This window comes from Fukomys damarensis, unplaced genomic scaffold, assembly GCF_012274545.1.
Source record: "Fukomys damarensis isolate Sample0158 unplaced genomic scaffold, DMR_v1.0_HiC HiC_scaffold_15, whole genome shotgun sequence".
In the NCBI taxonomy this organism is placed as follows: domain Eukaryota; kingdom Metazoa; phylum Chordata; class Mammalia; order Rodentia; family Bathyergidae; genus Fukomys; species Fukomys damarensis.
Genome location: NW_022900927.1, coordinates 36,357,834 through 36,378,522, shown reverse-complemented (window position 1 = coordinate 36,378,522; position 20,689 = coordinate 36,357,834). Strand labels below are relative to the sequence as shown.

General features: G+C 36.2%; 1 protein-coding gene across 4 annotated transcripts in view; it reads right to left on the bottom strand.

Annotated features, from left to right (window-relative positions):
• The window catches only part of Tbc1d15 (TBC1 domain family member 15), a 58,491-nt gene extending 38,844 nt beyond the window's left edge, over positions 1-19,647 (bottom strand). The window contains exons 1-6 of one of the 4 annotated variants that reach the window (XM_033763777.1): positions 19,566-19,597; positions 17,791-17,837; positions 6,722-6,781; positions 6,226-6,324; positions 5,743-5,817; positions 2,359-2,497 (exon numbers count right to left, since the gene is read on the bottom strand). In XM_033763777.1, the coding sequence (XP_033619668.1) occupies positions 2,359-2,497; positions 5,743-5,817; positions 6,226-6,324; positions 6,722-6,781; positions 17,791-17,823 (406 nt within the window). In that variant the 5' untranslated portion in view covers positions 17,824-17,837; positions 19,566-19,597. Of the gene's footprint in view, positions 1-2,358; positions 2,498-5,742; positions 5,818-6,225; positions 6,325-6,721; positions 6,782-9,170; positions 9,196-9,518; positions 9,548-17,790; positions 17,838-19,565 lie in introns of those variants that run through there. The other 3 variants (XM_033763778.1, XM_010617499.3, XM_010617498.3) reach the window with 3 other exon arrangements.
• Positions 19,648-20,689: the final 1,042 nt, after the last annotated feature.

Below are 20,689 nucleotides of genomic sequence, written 5' to 3'. Positions count from 1 at the left end.
AAAAGTATGAAGTAAAAAATGTGAAGACAGGCCGGGGATTTAGCCCAGTGGTTCTGCCATCTGCCTTGCAAGCACAGGTCCAGAATTGATCCCCGGTATCAAAAAAAAAAAAAAAGTAAGAAAAATAATAAAAGCTTTTCTGAAAAAAAATTTTTTATAAGCCATTTAATTTCTTACAAAGTATTTCCTCTGACTCTTAAAATTACAGCACAAAGACTATTCATAAGTCAACATGTGGCAAAGTCACATATGTAGTACTTACATCTTGGTTTTGACAAACTACACAGCTACACAACTTCTCATCTCTCACCACATATTAAAATAACCTAAAGACCTTTTTTTTTTTTTGGTGCTGGGGATCGAACTCGGGCCCTTGCGCTTGCCAGGCAGGTGGGAGAACCACTGAGCCCAATCCCCAGCCCCTAAAGACCTTCTTGAAAAAGCAGATACATAGGATCATCCCTATTTTTGTTTTGTTTAGCTCTCTTAAAACATCAATATGCAGGACCAGGGATTGAGCTCAGTGGTTCCACCACCTGCCTCACAAGCACAAGAACTGAGTTCAATCCCTGGTATCAAAAACAAACAAACAAAAAAACTTCAATGTGCAGGAAAAGCTGAGAATCACAAATCTTAAAGTGAACTTTATTGCCAGGTCACAATTCTTTCATCCATGCAATGCTTCATTCTTTTAAGAAACTCTGGAGCCAGGCATGGTGGCGAACGCCTGTAATCCCAGCACTCAGGAGGCTGAGGCAGGAGGATTGCTGAGAGTTGAAGACCAGCCTGGGCTACATAGTGAGTTCCAGGTCAGTTTCAACTACATAGTGAGACCCTGTCTCAAAAAACAAACAAACAAACAAAAAAAGAAACTCTGAACTCACTTCTTATGCTAATTCTTAAGCTCTTTAACCTTTACAAATTTAATACTGTTAATCATCAACACAAAAAATTTTCACATAAACCAATCCTGTCAACCTAGTGTACAGAAGTAAAAATATCAACTCACATCCCACATATAATAAAATCTGGTGGGTTATTATTTCCAGAACATTTCCTCCCTTTCAGTGCCCAAATGCCTTCCCATATCAAAAAAAAAGAAATATTCACAAACAAGCTGACTGATATCAAAAGCTTCTGAAATATTCCATTTCTTTTTTTTTTTTTTTTTTTTTTTTTTTTTTGGTTTGTTGAGACAGGGTCTCACCATGTAGTTGAGTCTGACCTGGAACTCACTATATAGCCCAGGCTGGTCGCGAACTCACAGCGATCCTCCTGCCTCAGCCTCCCGAGTGTCGGGATTACAGGTGTGCGCCACCACACCCGGCTCATGTAATACTCTATTTCTTAACTGCCAGTGTTTCCTACACATGATGAAGTGTAAAGCATATCTATTGTATATACTTTCTCCCATAAGAACAAATAAACATGGATAATTTCTAAATTCAGGCCAAACTTATTAAGAAGATACCCTATCATAAAATACAAGGCAATCAATAAAAATTTTAAAACTTCACATTTCAACTCTTTACAAGTATTCAATATGTGTATTTTTAAAAGGGATCACCAATAGGCTGGCCACATTACAGATATGCTAACTAGGTCATATTTGGTACAGTATACATATCCTCTGGTATATGAACATTACCCTTACATGGATTAGTATGTACTGTATAATGCCCAGCTCTTAGCCTGACTTTCTTTTGCTAACTACATGTAAGATAAACACCACATAACAAATACAGATTGAAATATGGATAAAGAACAATAATTGAATCTGTACAAAAGGAAGACCGTAGGAGCTGTAAAGATTCCAGTAAACTCTAAAATTAGAATGATATCATTTAATAGTATACTCCATCTCCCTCTGGTGCTTCTGGATGAAATAACAGGATTTTAAAAATTCTACCAGATAAATAAAAATATGGATGAAAGGTTAATTTTTAAAAGTGCTCCTGCCAGTGATTTAGCTTAGTGGTGCCTCTGCCTGCCTTGCAATCACAAGGTCCCTAGTTTGACCCTTGGTAGCAAAAAAAAAAAAAGTGTTCCTGCTAGGGATTTAGCTCAGTGGTTCAGCCACCTGCCCTGCAAGCACAAGGTCCCGAGTTCCATCCCTGGTACCAAAAAAATAAATAAAAGTGTTCCTATTTTTTGTCATTAGTAATAACATAGAACAAATGTTAATTCCTTTTTTGAAATCACAACCAACAAAATAGAATATAACAACTGAGTTATATGTACTAACATAACAAATCATCCCTCTTCTGACTTAGAAACATTTAAGAATTTTCTTTACATGTGTATTAGTATATTATATTGCAGTAAATCAGTTCAAGTTTCAAAAGATTTAAGTCGTACCTCCATTAATAAATGGTTTCTTTTTAAAAGAGACTGTATTAACCATATCCCACTCAGCTTCGTAACTGTTCAGATGTTCCACACCTCGATGAGCTCTTTCTCTTGGGGCCTGGGTCCATTCTACAACCGAACTGGAGTCCTAAAGTGATTGTAACACAGAAATATGTAAAGTCTGAAACTAAATTTTAATTTCAATCCATAACATCTCAACTTTTATTAAGTAAGCTCTGTAAGTTGGGGCAGACAACTGAACTACTGCTATTGCTTAGCCTTTTCTCCCATGTTCACATTTACAAAACACTTGGTGAGACTTACTTGCAGTTAGGGTTGCCAATGAAACATATGCAGTTGTCAACTCAGGACTTGTGAAAATGTTTTGGATTTCATAATAATTTTGGATTTCTCCTTTTCCTACTTTGAATGCAGTCATGTTGTATAAAAATATCAGCCATCTTATGATAAAAGTAAAAGAACCACTGCAAAGAGTGCCCAGCTTCCGGACTTTGAGTTACTGAAGAAAACTAGCATCATTTGGCTACATTCTATGCTAAAAGTAACATATCTACAAGAACAGTTCAATTTTAAAAGTGAATAAAATCAAAATTCTAAAATGCAGTATAAATATTCTAAGTAAAGCCGTGTGTGGTGGTGCATGCCTGTAATCCCAGCACTCGGGAGACTGAGGCAGGAGGATTGCTGTGAGTTTGAGACCAGCCTGGGCTACATAGTGAGTTCCAGGTCAGTCTCAACTACATAGTGAGACCCTGTCTCAAAACAAAAAAAAAAATTCTGAGTAAATAAAAAATTTAACTTTTAGGGCCAGGGATATAGCTAAACAGTCACCACACCTGCCTGGCAAGCACAAGGTCCTGAGTTTGATACCTGATACAGAAAAGGGAAAGGGAAAGGGAAAGGGAAATTAACATCTATAGAACAAAAGACTATATGAAATTAAAGATAATACTAGGACAAAATGTTTCTAAAATATATGACAGACCCAAAAAAAAAAAAAAAAAAAACCAAATTACAAAACAACTCTTAGCTAGTGTGGTACTGCACAACTATAATTCCAGCACTCAAAAGGCTAAGGCAGGAAGATCAGATCATAGAGAGTTCCAGGCCAGCCTAACTACACAGCAAGACCTTGTCTCAAAAACAAAAACAAAAACAAAAAATCCCACAACTACCAACTTACTAAGAAACAGACACAAATACAAAAACAGTAAAAAAGGCAAATGGTATGAATTGGCAAGTCAAAAACATAAAGTGACAAACATATAGACAGATGTCCAGATTCGACAAAGAAAAGCAAATTAAAGTAAGATTTCTTTTCTTTTTTCTTTTTTTTTTTTTTTTCTTTATTCATAAAAAAAAAAAAAAAAAAAGATAGTACCAGAATAGCAGTGGTGGCACACACCTCTAGCCCCTGCTACATGGGAGGCTAAGGCAGGAACCCCTGAGTTTGGGATCAGCATAGGCAACACAGTGAGACCTCACAAAGGGAGGAAAAGAGGGAGAGAGAGAAAAGGAGGTAAGGAGGAAAGAAGAAGGGGAACATGAAACACAGTGAGAGAAAATAGACTATCTTGCACTCCTGACAACAGTACTCAGTACTAACTCCAGAAGGGCAATTCAGCCCAATTCATTATAATTCAAAATGTTTTCACCATTTATCCTTAAAAAATACACAAAAAGGTATACACAAGAATTTTCTGTGCAGCATCTTTATAATAATGAAAGCTGAAAAAACTTATAATCACCAATGGAAGACTAAGGCTTAGCCAATTAAATACTAGACAATAGTTTTAAAATGGTATGTTACAATTTATAGTCATGCATCATATAAAGATATTTCAGTCAGGGCCGGGGATTTGGCTCAGTGGTTCCACTGCCTGCCTCACAAGTGCAAGGGTGTGTGTATGTATATATATATATATAAATATTTTTATATATATATTTCGGTAAATGACACACCATACACATAACCATGCTCCCATGAGAACACAGTTTTTATTCAGAAAGTACCAGAGCTGCACCAAAACACAGGAATAAACCAGAATAGAAGCAGACATGATATATAGGAAACAGGGAGATAAAGATATGAGAAAGGTTAAAAAAATCTCCAGGATAACTGTTGCAACTAATTGCAAGACAGCAACTAGTTCAGAATGAGCTTGTAAAAAGGTTCAGAAGGAAATGTCTCTATTGAAATCAGAAAACCATCCTATGTTATTAAATACTTTAAAAAGAAACAGACAAGTGAGCAAATTTCTACCTGATTTAAATGAAAGACATAACAAATCCCTAGAGTGCAAAGTGACTGAAGTCAATACATGATATATAAGTAAGGAAATATCCAATTGTGCAGGAAATAGTACCAAGAATCAACAAATAGGATCATTATCAAATTAAAAACCTTCTGCACAGCAAAAGAAATACATGAAAATGTAAAGAATGGAAAAAACTGTTTCCAGCTATTCCTCAGAAGACTGTCTATAATATATAAAGAACTAAAAAAAAAATTAAGATGCCCCTCAAAATAAAAGACCCAATCAAAAAATGGGCAAGTGAAATGATAAACACTTCACAGAAGTATAGATGGCCAATAAATACATGAAGAAAGGCTCAACATCCCTGGCCATTAGGGAAATGCTAAAAACACCCTGGAAAGAATGGTCATCATCAAGAAATCAAATAATAACAAATAATGGAGAGGCTGCAGTAGGAAAGGAATCCTTTGACATTGTTGGTGGGAACATTAAAACTAGCACAACTACTACAGAAATCAGTGTGGGGAGTCCACAAAAAACTAAAATTAGAAATTCCATTTGACCCAGCTATTCCTCTTCTAGGTGATGTTCCAAAAGAGCTAAAGACACCATGTTACAGTGATACATGAACACCCATGTTTGCAGCAGTACAATTCATAATAGTTAAATCTTGGAAGCAGCCCTTACATGCATCAACAGATAATGGATAAATACGGTAGTACACACAATGGAGTACTACTCTGCCTTTTAAAGAACAACTTGAGTCATCTGTAGGAAAATGGAAGTATCCTGAGACCATAATGTTAAATGAAATTAATCAGATGCATAAGCTTAAATATTGCATGGCTTCTCTTATATGAGAAGCCCAAATTACATTCACTGTGAGGATGAACCTTAAAAATATTATCAGAAGAGAAAGAAGCCTATCACAAAAGACAACATATCCTAAGAGTCCATTGAGGCTGGCCTTGAACTCACTATGCAGCCCAGGCTCATCTCAAACTTGCAGCAACACTCCTGCCTCAGCCTCCTGAATGCTGGGATTACGGGCATATGTCACCATATGTTATTTTTAAAAATTCATTTCCTTAGTCATACTTTTTTTTGTCAGTACCTTTCCAGGATAGCGAATACTAGAAGAATCCAATGCATCATCCAATGGTCTCCAGTCCACTATTATTTCAGCATCCTAAAAAAATTATGAATATTTAGTACTCACAAATAGGGTACATTTTAATTCACTTATTTTTTACTCCCTGAACCCAAAATTAAATTTTAGCCCCTTAAATGCTAACATTTTAAATATGTTAGTATCATACATTAACCACTGTTCGACAAAAAATGCTCTATAGTTTTAATTCTGCTTACTTTTTTTCATTATGAAAAACTTCTATCACTGCAACTTCTACCAAGTAAAATTTAAAATATCCTTTATCATTTTACTAGCTTATGTCAAACATTATTTCCATGTTACATTTACAATTACCATTCAAGTATATATCTGTATCTTACAAATAAACTTTCTAATAATGATTCAAAGATGAACCACTACCATCTATTATTATTAAATAAATAAAATAATTTACTAGAAACTCACCTTTTCTAAAACACGTAATATTCCTGAAATTAAACTGTCTTGGTCATTTGTCTTTGCACAAGATGAGTGAATATACACCCCTTCTTGTTCATATATGATCTGGAACAACAAAGATAAGGTTAAACACATCATTTCTATTTCAACATTTGTTTAAAATATGTTAAAATATTTTTTATAAAGCCTACCAAATGTCTAGTTTGTGGCACTTTGTTACCACAACCCTAGGAAGCAATACAACTTCATACCAACTAGGGATTATTGAAATTACAAAGACAAGAATAAGAGTTAATGAGGATGTAGAAAAACTGGGATCCACATTTTTGGTGGAATTGTAAAGAATAAATTCTATAAAATCAAATGAAACACTTTACCTAACTGAAGCATATTAAGCAACTATTTTTTCCATACATTTGCTGGTCAAATGTTGTCTTTTTTTTTTAACAAAAATTTTTCCTTAGTAGGGGAAATACTTAAAATGTATTAAAGTAGCAGGTACCTTACAAAAAGTCAGAGCTGTACTCATCCTGTTTCCCGTGCTCTTTGACTCCTCAGCAGTCTTTGAGAGACAAATAATATGTTCAAAAATTCAAACCAGATTAACACTTGTCTTTAGAAGCAGTTCTGTTTGGCTTTCTAATTTCAAGAGTTTGATGTTAATGAATATGAATTAGTAATTCTTCCAGAAATGGCAATCAGGGTGAAGTTAATAAATTTATTAATTTGTATCAACTTATAAACCTTATGAAGTCATAAACAGTGGGCCTTTAGTTTCTGGATTTCACACCCTCCAGTTCAAACCATAGAGCAAAAAATTCAGAAAAAGAATATATGTTGAACATTCACACTTTTTTCTTGTCATTCCCTAAGCAATACAGAATAGCTACTATTTACAGAGCACTTATACTGTATAACAAAGACAATTCAGGGACAATTAAAAAAATACAAGAGGATGTGTGTAGGTTAAATGCAGATACTGCACAACATTTTATAAAGGACTTGAGTATCTTCAGAATTTGGTATCTGCAGAGGGTCCTGGAACTAATCCTTCTTGGACACTGATGGACAATGGTATTTTATAAAATTTAGCAGAGAAAAAAATATTAGTTGCATCAATACACAATTTATTTCAAATATAAAATAATAACAGTAAGAGTTTTAACAAAGTAATACTCCATTTTCAAAGTATTCTGATCTGAAATCCTCATGGACACTTTGAATCAATCAGAACAGATCTCCAACTCCATTTTACAGAATAAACTGAGGCAAGATCTGTTAAGTGATGTTCCTCAAGACCATATACATATAAAAAAGAATGACTTTCAGATTTTCTGACACCCTTACCCATAAATTTCAACTGTTACTGTCTCAAGAAAGCAGCGTGGGCCAGAGATGTAGCTCAGCAGCACAGTGCCTGCCTGGCAAGCAGAAGGCCACAAGTAGGCTGAGCTTGATTCCGGGGACCAGAAAAGAAAGCACAGCAAAATTCCTATGTAGTTTCCCTAGCAGGAAAAGAATTTCTGGAATTGCTTAGAGAAAAATGAGGCTGCCTCAGGACTAAAAACCAATTTTTAAATGTCTTTAAATTTGTAAATCAATGCAGGAGCTATTTAGCAATTTAGCTAGCCCTAATTACCCTACCTGAATTTCTAAACATTCCCCATAAAAAGCTTAATCCCATTTCCATCATCTTGGTTTAAATCATTTATTTGAATATTACTGTTCTTCAATCTTTTTTTGTTTTTGTTTTTGTTTTTTTTGAGACAGGGTCTCACTATGTAGTTGAGTCTGACCTGGAACTCACTATGTAGCCCAGGCTGGTCTCAAACTCACAGCGATCCTCCTGCCTCAGCCTCCCGAGTGCTGGGATTACAGGTGTGCGCCACCATGCCTAGCTCTCTTCAATCTTTTTTAAAGAACTGATTTCACTTATTTTATTTATAACATGTGTCTGTTCATCCAGTTTGAGGGTATATACAAAACATAAAAATTATCACCCTACAAGAATCAACTACTCATCCATCAACTGGAGACTGGATAAAGAAAATGCGGAGTTTTTTTTAAAAAAATAGAGTACTACTCAGCCATGAAGAATGAGAAATTAGAGACATTTATAGCTAAATGAATGCACATTGGCCATACTCTTTTTTTTTTTTTTTTTTTTTTTTTTTTTTTTTTTTGGTACCGGTGATTGAACTTGGGTCTTTGCGCTTAGCAAGGCAGGCCACCGAACCGCTGAGCTAAATCCCCAGCCCATTGGCCATACTCTTAAATGAAATAAATAGGACACACGTGTAAATACCAAAGTGTTTCTCTAGTGTGAGAAAACTGAAAGTGTAAATAGGGACAAAAACGTATAATAGATAATGTGAAATAGGAAGACAAGGGGCAAAGGGGAAGGGGAAGTGGGAGAGGTGGGGAAAGGAAAGAAGCAAATGGAATTAAAATGAGAAAAAGAAAAAAATGGAAACAAAGTCACTGTAAATAGGGAGGGAGGGAGGGTTTGAAGGGAGGGCAGAGGAATAGGGAAAAGAATAAGAACCAAGATAGATCATGTAAAGGTACAAATTTCCAATGATGAATGTCATTATATTGTGTACCTAAAATGTACCAATAAAATAAAATAAAGAATCAACTACTTAAAATAGCTCAAGATTGAAAAACAAAGGTTTAGTTAAAGTTTAACATTAGGGGTGGAGGTTGGTGTGCTTGACTAGCAAATACTAAGTCCTGGGTTCAACCCTAGCACTGCAAAAGAAAAAAAAAAAACACTTTTGATGTGATACTACATACAGCATGAAGATGAAACTTCAATAAATAAAGACTTGATTCCTGAGAAGTACCATTCAGCCACAAGCTCTTCTGCTCAGCGTACGCAGACACGGATAAGAACAATTCCACTAAGTTACGTGATTTGTGTATTCCAATCTGAAGTATTCACCAATTACCTGTGCTATGAGTAGGTCCTCTGAACTATAAGAAGAAAGAAAGGGAGGAGGGGAAAGAAAGAAATAGAGAAACAGAAAGATGCGGGGGTGGGTCAAAAAGAAAAGAAAAAAGTGGGAAACCTCCTAAGTCACAAACTGGTTGAATACTGAGAACAGTCTTGGCTCACCAGTGGGACTTAAATTCTACATTAAGTAATGCTGATATGATTGCACAAATTTTAAAAGCAAGACCCAAAAGTATCAAAGCATTTCCAAATGCCATAAGTGCCTTCTAAGACAAAAATCAGTAATGTTTTATAGGAACATAAAAATATCTAACCCCCCAAAATAATGGAATTTAAAAATTACCAGTAAGTCATGCTGAAAGCCAGGAAAATATGATCTATTAATAGGGATAAAATAAAACAGAGCCACAAATGTAACAAATAATAAATTAAAGGATATTAATGCATTATAACTATTGCATACATCCAAGATACTAGAAAAAATTCATTACTCACTGGAAAAACATCAAAAATATAAAAAGTCCCATCCACTGCCTGCCTCAGAAGCACAAAGACCCAAGTTCGATCCCTGGTACCAAAACATAAATAAAAAATAAAAAGTCCTAAATGAAGTTACATCAAAAATATTTTTATCTAGAACATAAAAAGAACTCTCAAAACTCAATAACATGAATGGAGATGTAGCTCAGTGGTATTGCACTTGGGTTCAGTCCCCAGCACAGTGCAAAAAAAAAAATAATTTCAAAATAACAGATTTGAACAGACAGTTCACCAAAAACATAGGGATGACAATATACAATATACACTTGAAAAAATACTCTATAACATTAGTCATCATGTTAGTGTAAAATAAAACCATAATGAAATGCTCCTACACATCTATAAGAACACATGTAATTTTAAAAATTGACATTCTAAATGGTGGTGAAGATACAGAGTAACTATAAGTTTCACATACAGTCAGTGGAATTGTAAATGGTATGTCTACTTTGGAGAATAGCTGGCAGTGCTTAAAATGCTAAAGATACAACATATCTGAAATGACCCAGCCATTTCATTCTGAGATATTTGCTCAATAAAAAAATAAAAACATATGTTCACACAAAGACCTGTATACCAATATTCAGAGGAGCTATTTGTACAATAGCCAAAAGGAAAATAATCCCAATGTCTCTCTACTGGTGACTGGATAAATAAATGTGCTATTCAATGTGATACTATTTGGCAATAAACATAAACTGGACATTACGACACAACTGAATCTCCAAGTAATTATTCCAAACAAAGAAGTCCAACCAAAAATAGAATAAATTCCATTCACATAAAATTCTAGAAAATGCCAACAACTCCAGAATGGCAAAAAGCAGTTCAGCAGTTGCTTATGGACAAGATAGTGACAGATTACAATGTGTCAAGAAAAACTTCTGGCAGTAATAGAAATGTCACTACGGTATCTTGACTGAGTTCATGGATTCATGGTATACATATACAACAAAAATTACCAAAAGTACACTCTAGCCAGGTATGGGAAACACACATACAATCTCAGCTGTCACAAGTTCAAGGTCCATCAGAAAAACAAAGCAAGACCATGTCTCAAAACTTTAGAAAAGGCTGTAGACAAAGTTTAGTAGCAGGGCACTGGCCTAGCACATGTGAAATCCCGGTTTCAATCCCAGTAGCTAAAAGTATACCGTAAATACATGGAGCCTATTCTTTTTCAATTGCACCTCAATAGAGCATACAAATAATTTATAGTAAAACCTATTGTTTAATCTGTAAAAACCTATTTAAAAGTAAGTATAGAAGTGGATGTATTTCCAGCATAAAGAAGAAAAATACATCATTTCAGCCTTTAAAAATATTAAAAATCACAGCCCCACTTCACTGGGAATTCACAGGGAGCACATGGAGCAAAAAATACAAAGAGCATTCAAAGATTTGCCACTTGGTGGTGCTAAACTGATTAGACAAACTCATTTGAACATATTTATTGAGATATATGTGCTATATATCACACTGAATAAAGAGATAAACAAGATAAAATACCTTGCCTCTGTGTACCTGGCTGTATTATTAAAGAGGTAAAATCTTTATACAAGATAGAATATTAAGTGCCAGAGCTGGGGAGGGTGTCAAAGGCGCGCGCACACACACATTGGGAGAGGTGGGGAAAGGAAAGAAGCAAATGGAATTAAAATGAGAAAAAGAAAAAAATGGAAACAAAGTCACTGTAAATAGGGAGGGAGGGAGGGTTTGAAGGGAGGGCAGAGGAATAGGGAAAAGAATAAGAACCAAGATAGATCATGTAAAGGTACAAATTTCCAATGATGAATGTCATTATATTGTGTACCTAAAATGTACCAATAAAATAAAATAAAGAATCAACTACTTAAAATAGCTCAAGATTGAAAAACAAAGGTTTAGTTAAAGTTTAACATTAGGGGTGGAGGTTGGTGTGCTTGACTAGCAAATACTAAGTCCTGGGTTCAACCCTAGCACTGCAAAAGAAAAAAAAAAAACACTTTTGATGTGATACTACATACAGCATGAAGATGAAACTTCAATAAATAAAGACTTGATTCCTGAGAAGTACCATTCAGCCACAAGCTCTTCTGCTCAGCGTACGCAGACACGGATAAGAACAATTCCACTAAGTTACGTGATTTGTGTATTCCAATCTGAAGTATTCACCAATTACCTGTGCTATGAGTAGGTCCTCTGAACTATAAGAAGAAAGAAAGGGAGGAGGGGAAAGAAAGAAATAGAGAAACAGAAAGATGCGGGGGTGGGTCAAAAAGAAAAGAAAAAAGTGGGAAACCTCCTAAGTCACAAACTGGTTGAATACTGAGAACAGTCTTGGCTCACCAGTGGGACTTAAATTCTACATTAAGTAATGCTGATATGATTGCACAAATTTTAAAAGCAAGACCCAAAAGTATCAAAGCATTTCCAAATGCCATAAGTGCCTTCTAAGACAAAAATCAGTAATGTTTTATAGGAACATAAAAATATCTAACCCCCCAAAATAATGGAATTTAAAAATTACCAGTAAGTCATGCTGAAAGCCAGGAAAATATGATCTATTAATAGGGATAAAATAAAACAGAGCCACAAATGTAACAAATAATAAATTAAAGGATATTAATGCATTATAACTATTGCATACATCCAAGATACTAGAAAAAATTCATTACTCACTGGAAAAACATCAAAAATATAAAAAGTCCCATCCACTGCCTGCCTCAGAAGCACAAAGACCCAAGTTCGATCCCTGGTACCAAAACATAAATAAAAAATAAAAAGTCCTAAATGAAGTTACATCAAAAATATTTTTATCTAGAACATAAAAAGAACTCTCAAAACTCAATAACATGAATGGAGATGTAGCTCAGTGGTATTGCACTTGGGTTCAGTCCCCAGCACAGTGCAAAAAAAAAAATAATTTCAAAATAACAGATTTGAACAGACAGTTCACCAAAAACATAGGGATGACAATATACAATATACACTTGAAAAAATACTCTATAACATTAGTCATCATGTTAGTGTAAAATAAAACCATAATGAAATGCTCCTACACATCTATAAGAACACATGTAATTTTAAAAATTGACATTCTAAATGGTGGTGAAGATACAGAGTAACTATAAGTTTCACATACAGTCAGTGGAATTGTAAATGGTATGTCTACTTTGGAGAATAGCTGGCAGTGCTTAAAATGCTAAAGATACAACATATCTGAAATGACCCAGCCATTTCATTCTGAGATATTTGCTCAATAAAAAAATAAAAACATATGTTCACACAAAGACCTGTATACCAATATTCAGAGGAGCTATTTGTACAATAGCCAAAAGGAAAATAATCCCAATGTCTCTCTACTGGTGACTGGATAAATAAATGTGCTATTCAATGTGATACTATTTGGCAATAAACATAAACTGGACATTACGACACAACTGAATCTCCAAGTAATTATTCCAAACAAAGAAGTCCAACCAAAAATAGAATAAATTCCATTCACATAAAATTCTAGAAAATGCCAACAACTCCAGAATGGCAAAAAGCAGTTCAGCAGTTGCTTATGGACAAGATAGTGACAGATTACAATGTGTCAAGAAAAACTTCTGGCAGTAATAGAAATGTCACTACGGTATCTTGACTGAGTTCATGGATTCATGGTATACATATACAACAAAAATTACCAAAAGTACACTCTAGCCAGGTATGGGAAACACACATACAATCTCAGCTGTCACAAGTTCAAGGTCCATCAGAAAAACAAAGCAAGACCATGTCTCAAAACTTTAGAAAAGGCTGTAGACAAAGTTTAGTAGCAGGGCACTGGCCTAGCACATGTGAAATCCCGGTTTCAATCCCAGTAGCTAAAAGTATACCGTAAATACATGGAGCCTATTCTTTTTCAATTGCACCTCAATAGAGCATACAAATAATTTATAGTAAAACCTATTGTTTAATCTGTAAAAACCTATTTAAAAGTAAGTATAGAAGTGGATGTATTTCCAGCATAAAGAAGAAAAATACATCATTTCAGCCTTTAAAAATATTAAAAATCACAGCCCCACTTCACTGGGAATTCACAGGGAGCACATGGAGCAAAAAATACAAAGAGCATTCAAAGATTTGCCACTTGGTGGTGCTAAACTGATTAGACAAACTCATTTGAACATATTTATTGAGATATATGTGCTATATATCACACTGAATAAAGAGATAAACAAGATAAAATACCTTGCCTCTGTGTACCTGGCTGTATTATTAAAGAGGTAAAATCTTTATACAAGATAGAATATTAAGTGCCAGAGCTGGGGAGGGTGTCAAAGGCGCGCACACACACACACACACACACACACAAAAAGTTTTCCACTTGGGATAAAATCATCTCAGAGTCTGCTTTTATTCTTAAATATTTACAGAGATGCCTAAGCAGTTAAGTACACTTGTAATGCTTTCAATGATAGTCTCTTGACAGCAACAAAAACTGTAGTTTTTTTTCGCTTTAGTAAAATAACTATGTTAAACAACATTAAAAGAGCTCTGGGGGTCCATGAAAAACGTTTTAAAATAAATGCTGACCTGTAATTTAGCAAAATTAGAATTAAAAGCAAAAATACAGCAAGAAAACAGACAACTTTCCAGATTTCAAACTGCACTTTTGCACTATCCAACTCAAGACACAACTCTTCTAACACAAGAAACTGAAAAAAAGATTAAACTGCACAACATAGTAGTACATTTCTTATTGTTTCTATATTTAAGTAGGACTGTTTTATTGTATTATAACTATTCAATTGTTACAATATTTATTTTCAAAAAATATAAATAAAAACATTCAAACCAATTTTTTTTAAACTTACAAGTAGGCTTAAGATAAAATTCTTGCCCTAAATCTCTCCAAACATGGAAATCCAAAACCTACTACATATACATAACATATGTTCTTAAACTTTAGCAACTATATTAATTTTGTAAGCTAATCTAACAACAAAAAAAGGTTTAAAAATTCAACTTCTTTAAAAACCATCTGGCATATACAGTAGATGATAATTCGAACCTTTGCTTAGAGAAAATATCAGGAAATACCAGTGGGATCCCAGATATTCTAGTGAGCTACAAGCCCAAATATCTAATACCTACTTCAGATCTCTACTTCAATAACAAGTTTAAACTGTTATGTTCTGTCTAAACGGACTCTTTTTGCTATTCCAAACTCTATCAAAGACACTCCACATATTTAGTTATTATAAGTGCATCTTTCACTATGCTGTCTCTTATCAGTGATGGCAAACCTTTTAAAGCTTTCAATGATATAAACAGCCTACTGTGGCATGCGTGCCAAAGTTTGTCATCACTGCTCTGTATCCTAAGTCTCTCAACCCTCTCCTCTGACACTGCCCTCTCATTAATCTAGTCAACTAAAAATCTATTTAGTGTACTATATAACCAGTGCCAAAACTGATCTCTATAAAATGTATATATGATCACATCATAGCTGAGTTTAAAATCCTTATGACTTCCACCCTTTACCTCTTCAGTGACATTACACCTCCTAATACTCCCCAACAACACAGCCTTCTTGACTTGGACCACTCTGAATCTGTTTCCTGAAGGGGTATTCCTGGGTTGGTTTGTTTTTGGAGACGGGGGGGGGGGGTTGAGACAGGGTCTCACTATGTAGCTGTTGAGAATGACCTGGAACTCACTATGTAGCCCAGGCTGGTCTCGAACTAACAGCAATCTCCTCTTGCCTCAGCCTCCCGAGTACTGGAATTACACTTGTGCACCACCACATCCAGCTGAACCACGGTCTTTGCACTGAGTTATATCCCCAGTCTATCCACCTATTTAAGGCAAGGTTCTCCCTTAGTTGTCCAGGTTGAGATTGAACTTGCTATCCTCCTGCATAGCCTCCCATGGTATATACCATTTGGGTCTTTTTATGTGAATTCTGTTCCCTCTACCTTTTAACTCTGCTGTCTACAAAAAAAGTCTATTAAATCATTCAAAAGAGCACAAGCTGGGCCAGGGATTTAGCTCAGGGGCACTGCACCTGCCTCACAAACTCAAGGTTCCTGAGTTTGACCCCTGGTACCAGAAAAAGAGTACAAGCCCATTCAAGCTCTCCTAGCCACCGCCCCCATTCCACCTAATCTGATTTAGTTTTCTTTTCTAGTACATTCAGCACATTTACTGAACATCAATACAGTGCTGAGAATAAAAATTTATTCAGTGGAAAAAAACACAGACTTAGGGAGAAGTGTCTGACTAGACTAATAGTCATATTAGAGTGTGATGGAGATATGCACAGGAATTGTAATAAAGAAAACATTTTCAATGATTTTTTCAAAATATGGAGGGTCAGGCACAGAGCAGGCTACTAGATGCACATAAGCTAAAATCAGTCACTGCGGGACTGAGGACATAGCGCAACAGTACAGAGTTAGCCTAGCATGCAAGGCCTCTGACTAGACTAATAGTCATATTAGAGTGTGATGGAGATATGCACAGGAATTGTAATAAAGAAAACATTTTCAATGATTTTTTCAAAATATGGAGTCTCAGGCACAGAGCAGGCTACTAGATGCACATAAGCTAAAATCAGTCACTGCGGGACTGAGGACATAGCGCAACAGTACAGAGTTAGCCTAGCATGCAAGGCCTTGGGTTTGATTTCCAACATCATCAAAAAAAAAAAAAAAAGATTCAGTTACTGTCTTCAAAGACTTAACAGTCCATTAGGGAATTAGGACAAGAAAACTGACAATTACAACATATAAAGTACCAAAAGGCTGCAGCAGGCCATTGTAAATATCTTATCTAGACTCAGAAGAGTCAAAGAGGCAAGCAGAATTAAGAATCAGGAAGATTTAGCTAGAGTAACATGGAACCTGAGACCTAAGAATGACAATTTTAACTAAAGAAGGTTTAAGGGAAGTAGAGATATACACTTGTGGCAGAGGATATATGTTAAAGAGAAAGCAGTTCCCTGCATGGCTAAAATTTGAATATTAGAAAGTAAAGTCTAAACAGTAGAGACAAAAATAGAGGCTAGTGCAGATCACAAAGTTTTATTAGCCATGCTAAAGAATTCAACAGTTTGAGATTTATCCTGAAGATAAAGAAAAGCCACTAGAGTTTTAGCAGAGGAATGGCATGGTCACATGTGCCTTCCTTAACCCAATATTCTGGCTGCTGGGCCAAGAATGAATAGCTGCAATAATCAAGTGAGAGTGTGAGATTCAGGATGACATGAACTAAAACAGTGACAATGGGGGTGATGAAAGGCAGAGGTGTTTAGAAGGTCAAAATGAAGGGACTTTGATCACATGTGGGAGGTGAAAGGAGAGAAACCAAGGACAAAACTGAGCAGATGAGAGGTTATTTAGTAAGACGAGATACAGAAGGAAAAAAGTAAATGTAAATTTTATTTGGGACATGTTAATCAGTAATGGCAGTGAAACAACAATAACAACAAAAAGTATCACATAAATGGTTGCCAGATAACATGCCATGGAATTCAGAGTGAAGAATGAGCCTTTGAGATATAAAGGGTGGCACAATTCTCAATGAAGGGTGAGTATACTGCTTCTTAAGGGCATCAATGCACTAAACTATGTCCTACAGGAGATGATAATAATTTAGCAGTGTGAGGAGATAAAAAAATGACTACATGAATGACTTCTAACAACTACACAGACATTATAGAACAAAAAGTGAAAAGCTTTTCTGGCTCCATACAGTGCAAAAAAAAAAAAATGTTGAATTATAATCGCTCATCTAAACAACTATACACCATCAAAACTAAGAATAAAAAAGAAAAGACATTCAGTATTATATCATGGGTAGCTACCATGTTGCAAGATCTAGTACAGGGAAAGAAACGTTCTCCAGGAAAGTCTACTAGATATTAAGAATAAACTTTATCTTTCTGAGCACAGGACTATACATATATCTAAAAGGAACTAGATGGTGCCCATTTTAAACCACAAAATAAATTCTTACTAAAAATCTCAAAGCAAGGACTGAAAAATAAATGCCTAACAAATACATGCCACATAAGCTGACACTTTCCCTGAATTTTCCCAACTCACCAGAGACTTGAAGACATCGTATCTGTCTCCCATATTCACTGAATTACCTATGAAATGTATGAAACCATAACATGACTACATCATTAAAGGGTCTTTTTTTCTTTTACAAAAAAAAAAAATGTTATATAATCACATTCAATACACATCGTAGAAAGAACTCAAAAAAATATATATATTCTCTGATCTTATCTCCAGAAACTAATTTTGAAGTTTTTGCTTTTTGTTTTTATTTTACCAATTATCTTGAAATTTTCACTAGGTGATCAGATTTCTCACTTTACTTTTGCTGCTAGAAAACTTACAGGTAGTTGTAGCTCACCAAAGTACAGTTTATTTAATAATTGTACTTGTAAGTTTCTAACTTTTCTTTTGCTTCCTTTTTCTAATTTATTTTAAATAACTATTTCAGTTTTATATATATATGAGCAGCCTTAATTTCTTAGAACACTGGCACCATAAATAAGCATTCAACTACTTCCAAATAACAATAACTTTACAATTTTCAGACAGACTGAAAGATCTACATTCACAGTAATAATAATAATAAACAATTGCATTAGCTAGTACAAATACTAGTAAGTGAAGTTTCTGAAACCAATTTGGCTCCAGAATTTAAGCTATTAACTATTATTCTTCTTCACTAGCTTTCTGTATGAGAAATTACTTTCTCCATCATTTGCTGACACTCAAGGCAAGTACACTAGAGTTGCAAGAAAAGTTACATCCTAGACATCAATGAGATTCTAATTCACCAGAACTGTAGCCCAAGGTCGCACTTAGACCAAAAACAAAACCACGACAGAACTGTTACTCTGCAACCTAGTCTTTCATTTCATAGGGGGGAAAAAAACAAATGCTGTCAAATAATTGAAAATGGGTGGAAGGCAAGAGAAGATGAGTGAAACTAAATAGAGGAAGCAATCCGAAACGAATAAATAGCCTTTAGTGTTCTGAGTGAGCCAGTCAGTCCCAGCTGTTCACGACTACCCCTGGCATTGGGGAATGCCGCCAAATGCATTTCATAAAAGTTGATAGTTATAAACACGCGCAAGCTGTGCCCTCGGAACATGAACTGGCAATATACAATGAAATCTCCGCATCTAATCCTAGTTCCTAACCAACTAGGAGGTTGTTACTGAACTTCTGTAAAACAGCACGACAGATAGCCCCACGGAAACACCTGGAAAGATGTTTTAACAAATGCCTTTCTAGACAAGCACGGGAGCTCCTTCAGTCGACACCTGCCTTTCCGCTCACAGCTATCAACCAACTCAGCAATTTGCTAAAGCCAATAAATTCTTTTCTTCTAAGGGCACAGCTACAGAGCACTCATCCAGCTTATGAAGGTAGCATAGACGCCTTCACCAAAATGAGACACATGAAGAGCAAAGTCAGGTTGATGTCTCAAAGAGAAAAGACGTCGGAGTCAGGAGAGTAGACCGAAAACTAGACACCGGGAAAGATGGAGCTAAGGAAGGACCCGCCCCTTCGTTGAGGTGACATAAATATAGGCCTAGCACTCTGTGGCAGAGCAAAGCAAATAGCGTCGAGGCCCAGCTGGCTTTGGAGCAGGAACTGGGTCTCAATTCTCTGGCTGAACCGGCATTCTCGGAAAAATAGCTGACATCACCACCAATTCCTCCACTTCTGTATCTCCTAAGGGCTGGGCCTGATCAAGACAGTCCCCTCGTTCCTCCACCCCGGCGGGCCGCCAGCCAACAAAAGTACCCCAGTCCCGGAGGACACCAAGGAAGCCCCCTGGGGCCGTTACATACCTTCCCGCTCGCTACGCCCGCCGCAGCCGCCATATTTCCTGCGCGTGCCTCGTGATGACGTAGCAGTACCTCACGTGTCTCTCAGGGTCACAACAACATCCGGCAAGACTTACAGGACTTCCGGGAGGGAAAGAGGCGGGGAGTGGCGGGAATAGTGCTGCGAAAGGGGCGGGAGGAACCGCTTCACACATGCGTACTGAGCAAGGCGGAGTGGTCGCTTGGGTGGAGCCGCGCGCCACTACGCATGTGCCAGATCATTTTTCCCCCGGGGTGTTCCAAAATTAAAGTGTGCTTGTATTGGAATTTTCTTGGGTGCAAGAGTAAGACGCGTCACTTTGGTGTGATGGAAGGAATACCATATTGGGAGCAAGCAGACATGGCCCTAGCTTTTTGGCTTTAGCCAAGTCACTAACACGGTCTTTGTGTTAGAAGAAGGAACTGTTAGCGTTAGGAAGGGTTAAAGAAGGAACTGCGATTCCTTCTTTATAAAATCATGACAGTGTTTTTGTAAGGATTAAAGTAACTCCAGCCGTCCATCTCAGGCACACCGAGAAACTTTTCTCCTCTGTATATGTTTATGAATTTGAGTCCGGGTAACTGCCGCTTACACGTGACCTTCAGCATGGTATTTTTATAGGAACTGTGATAATACCACACCCTTATTGTTCCAAAGTCTAAGGCACATAGTTTAGAGCTCCTGCAGTTACTCATTAGCTGTGTTACTTGAAACGAGTTTCTAAATTATAAATTCATGCAATCCCCAACGTGTTAAGTGGGAATTACAGGGTGGGGGATGTAGCTCAGTGGTGCAGCCAAGCACAAGGGCCTGAGTTCGATTTCTAGTACCACAATATTAAAAATAAAAAAGTGGGAATTATTCATGGAGCAGTTGTAGGGGTCTCAGATTTGTGAGGATATTTAAATGGTAATTTAATTCCTTCTCAGTGCTGTAAAAGAATGCATAGAATGATTGGATGTTACTCCTTGATAACTGGTGGGAGATCTGGGACTTCTCCAGCCACCGGGCGGAATAAAAAGCCCCTTTGTACCTAAAATACCTACACCCGTTGAAGTAATTCTGTGTGCACACAGTAGAAAATAGTTAGAGGCTTTTGAGGTTGGTT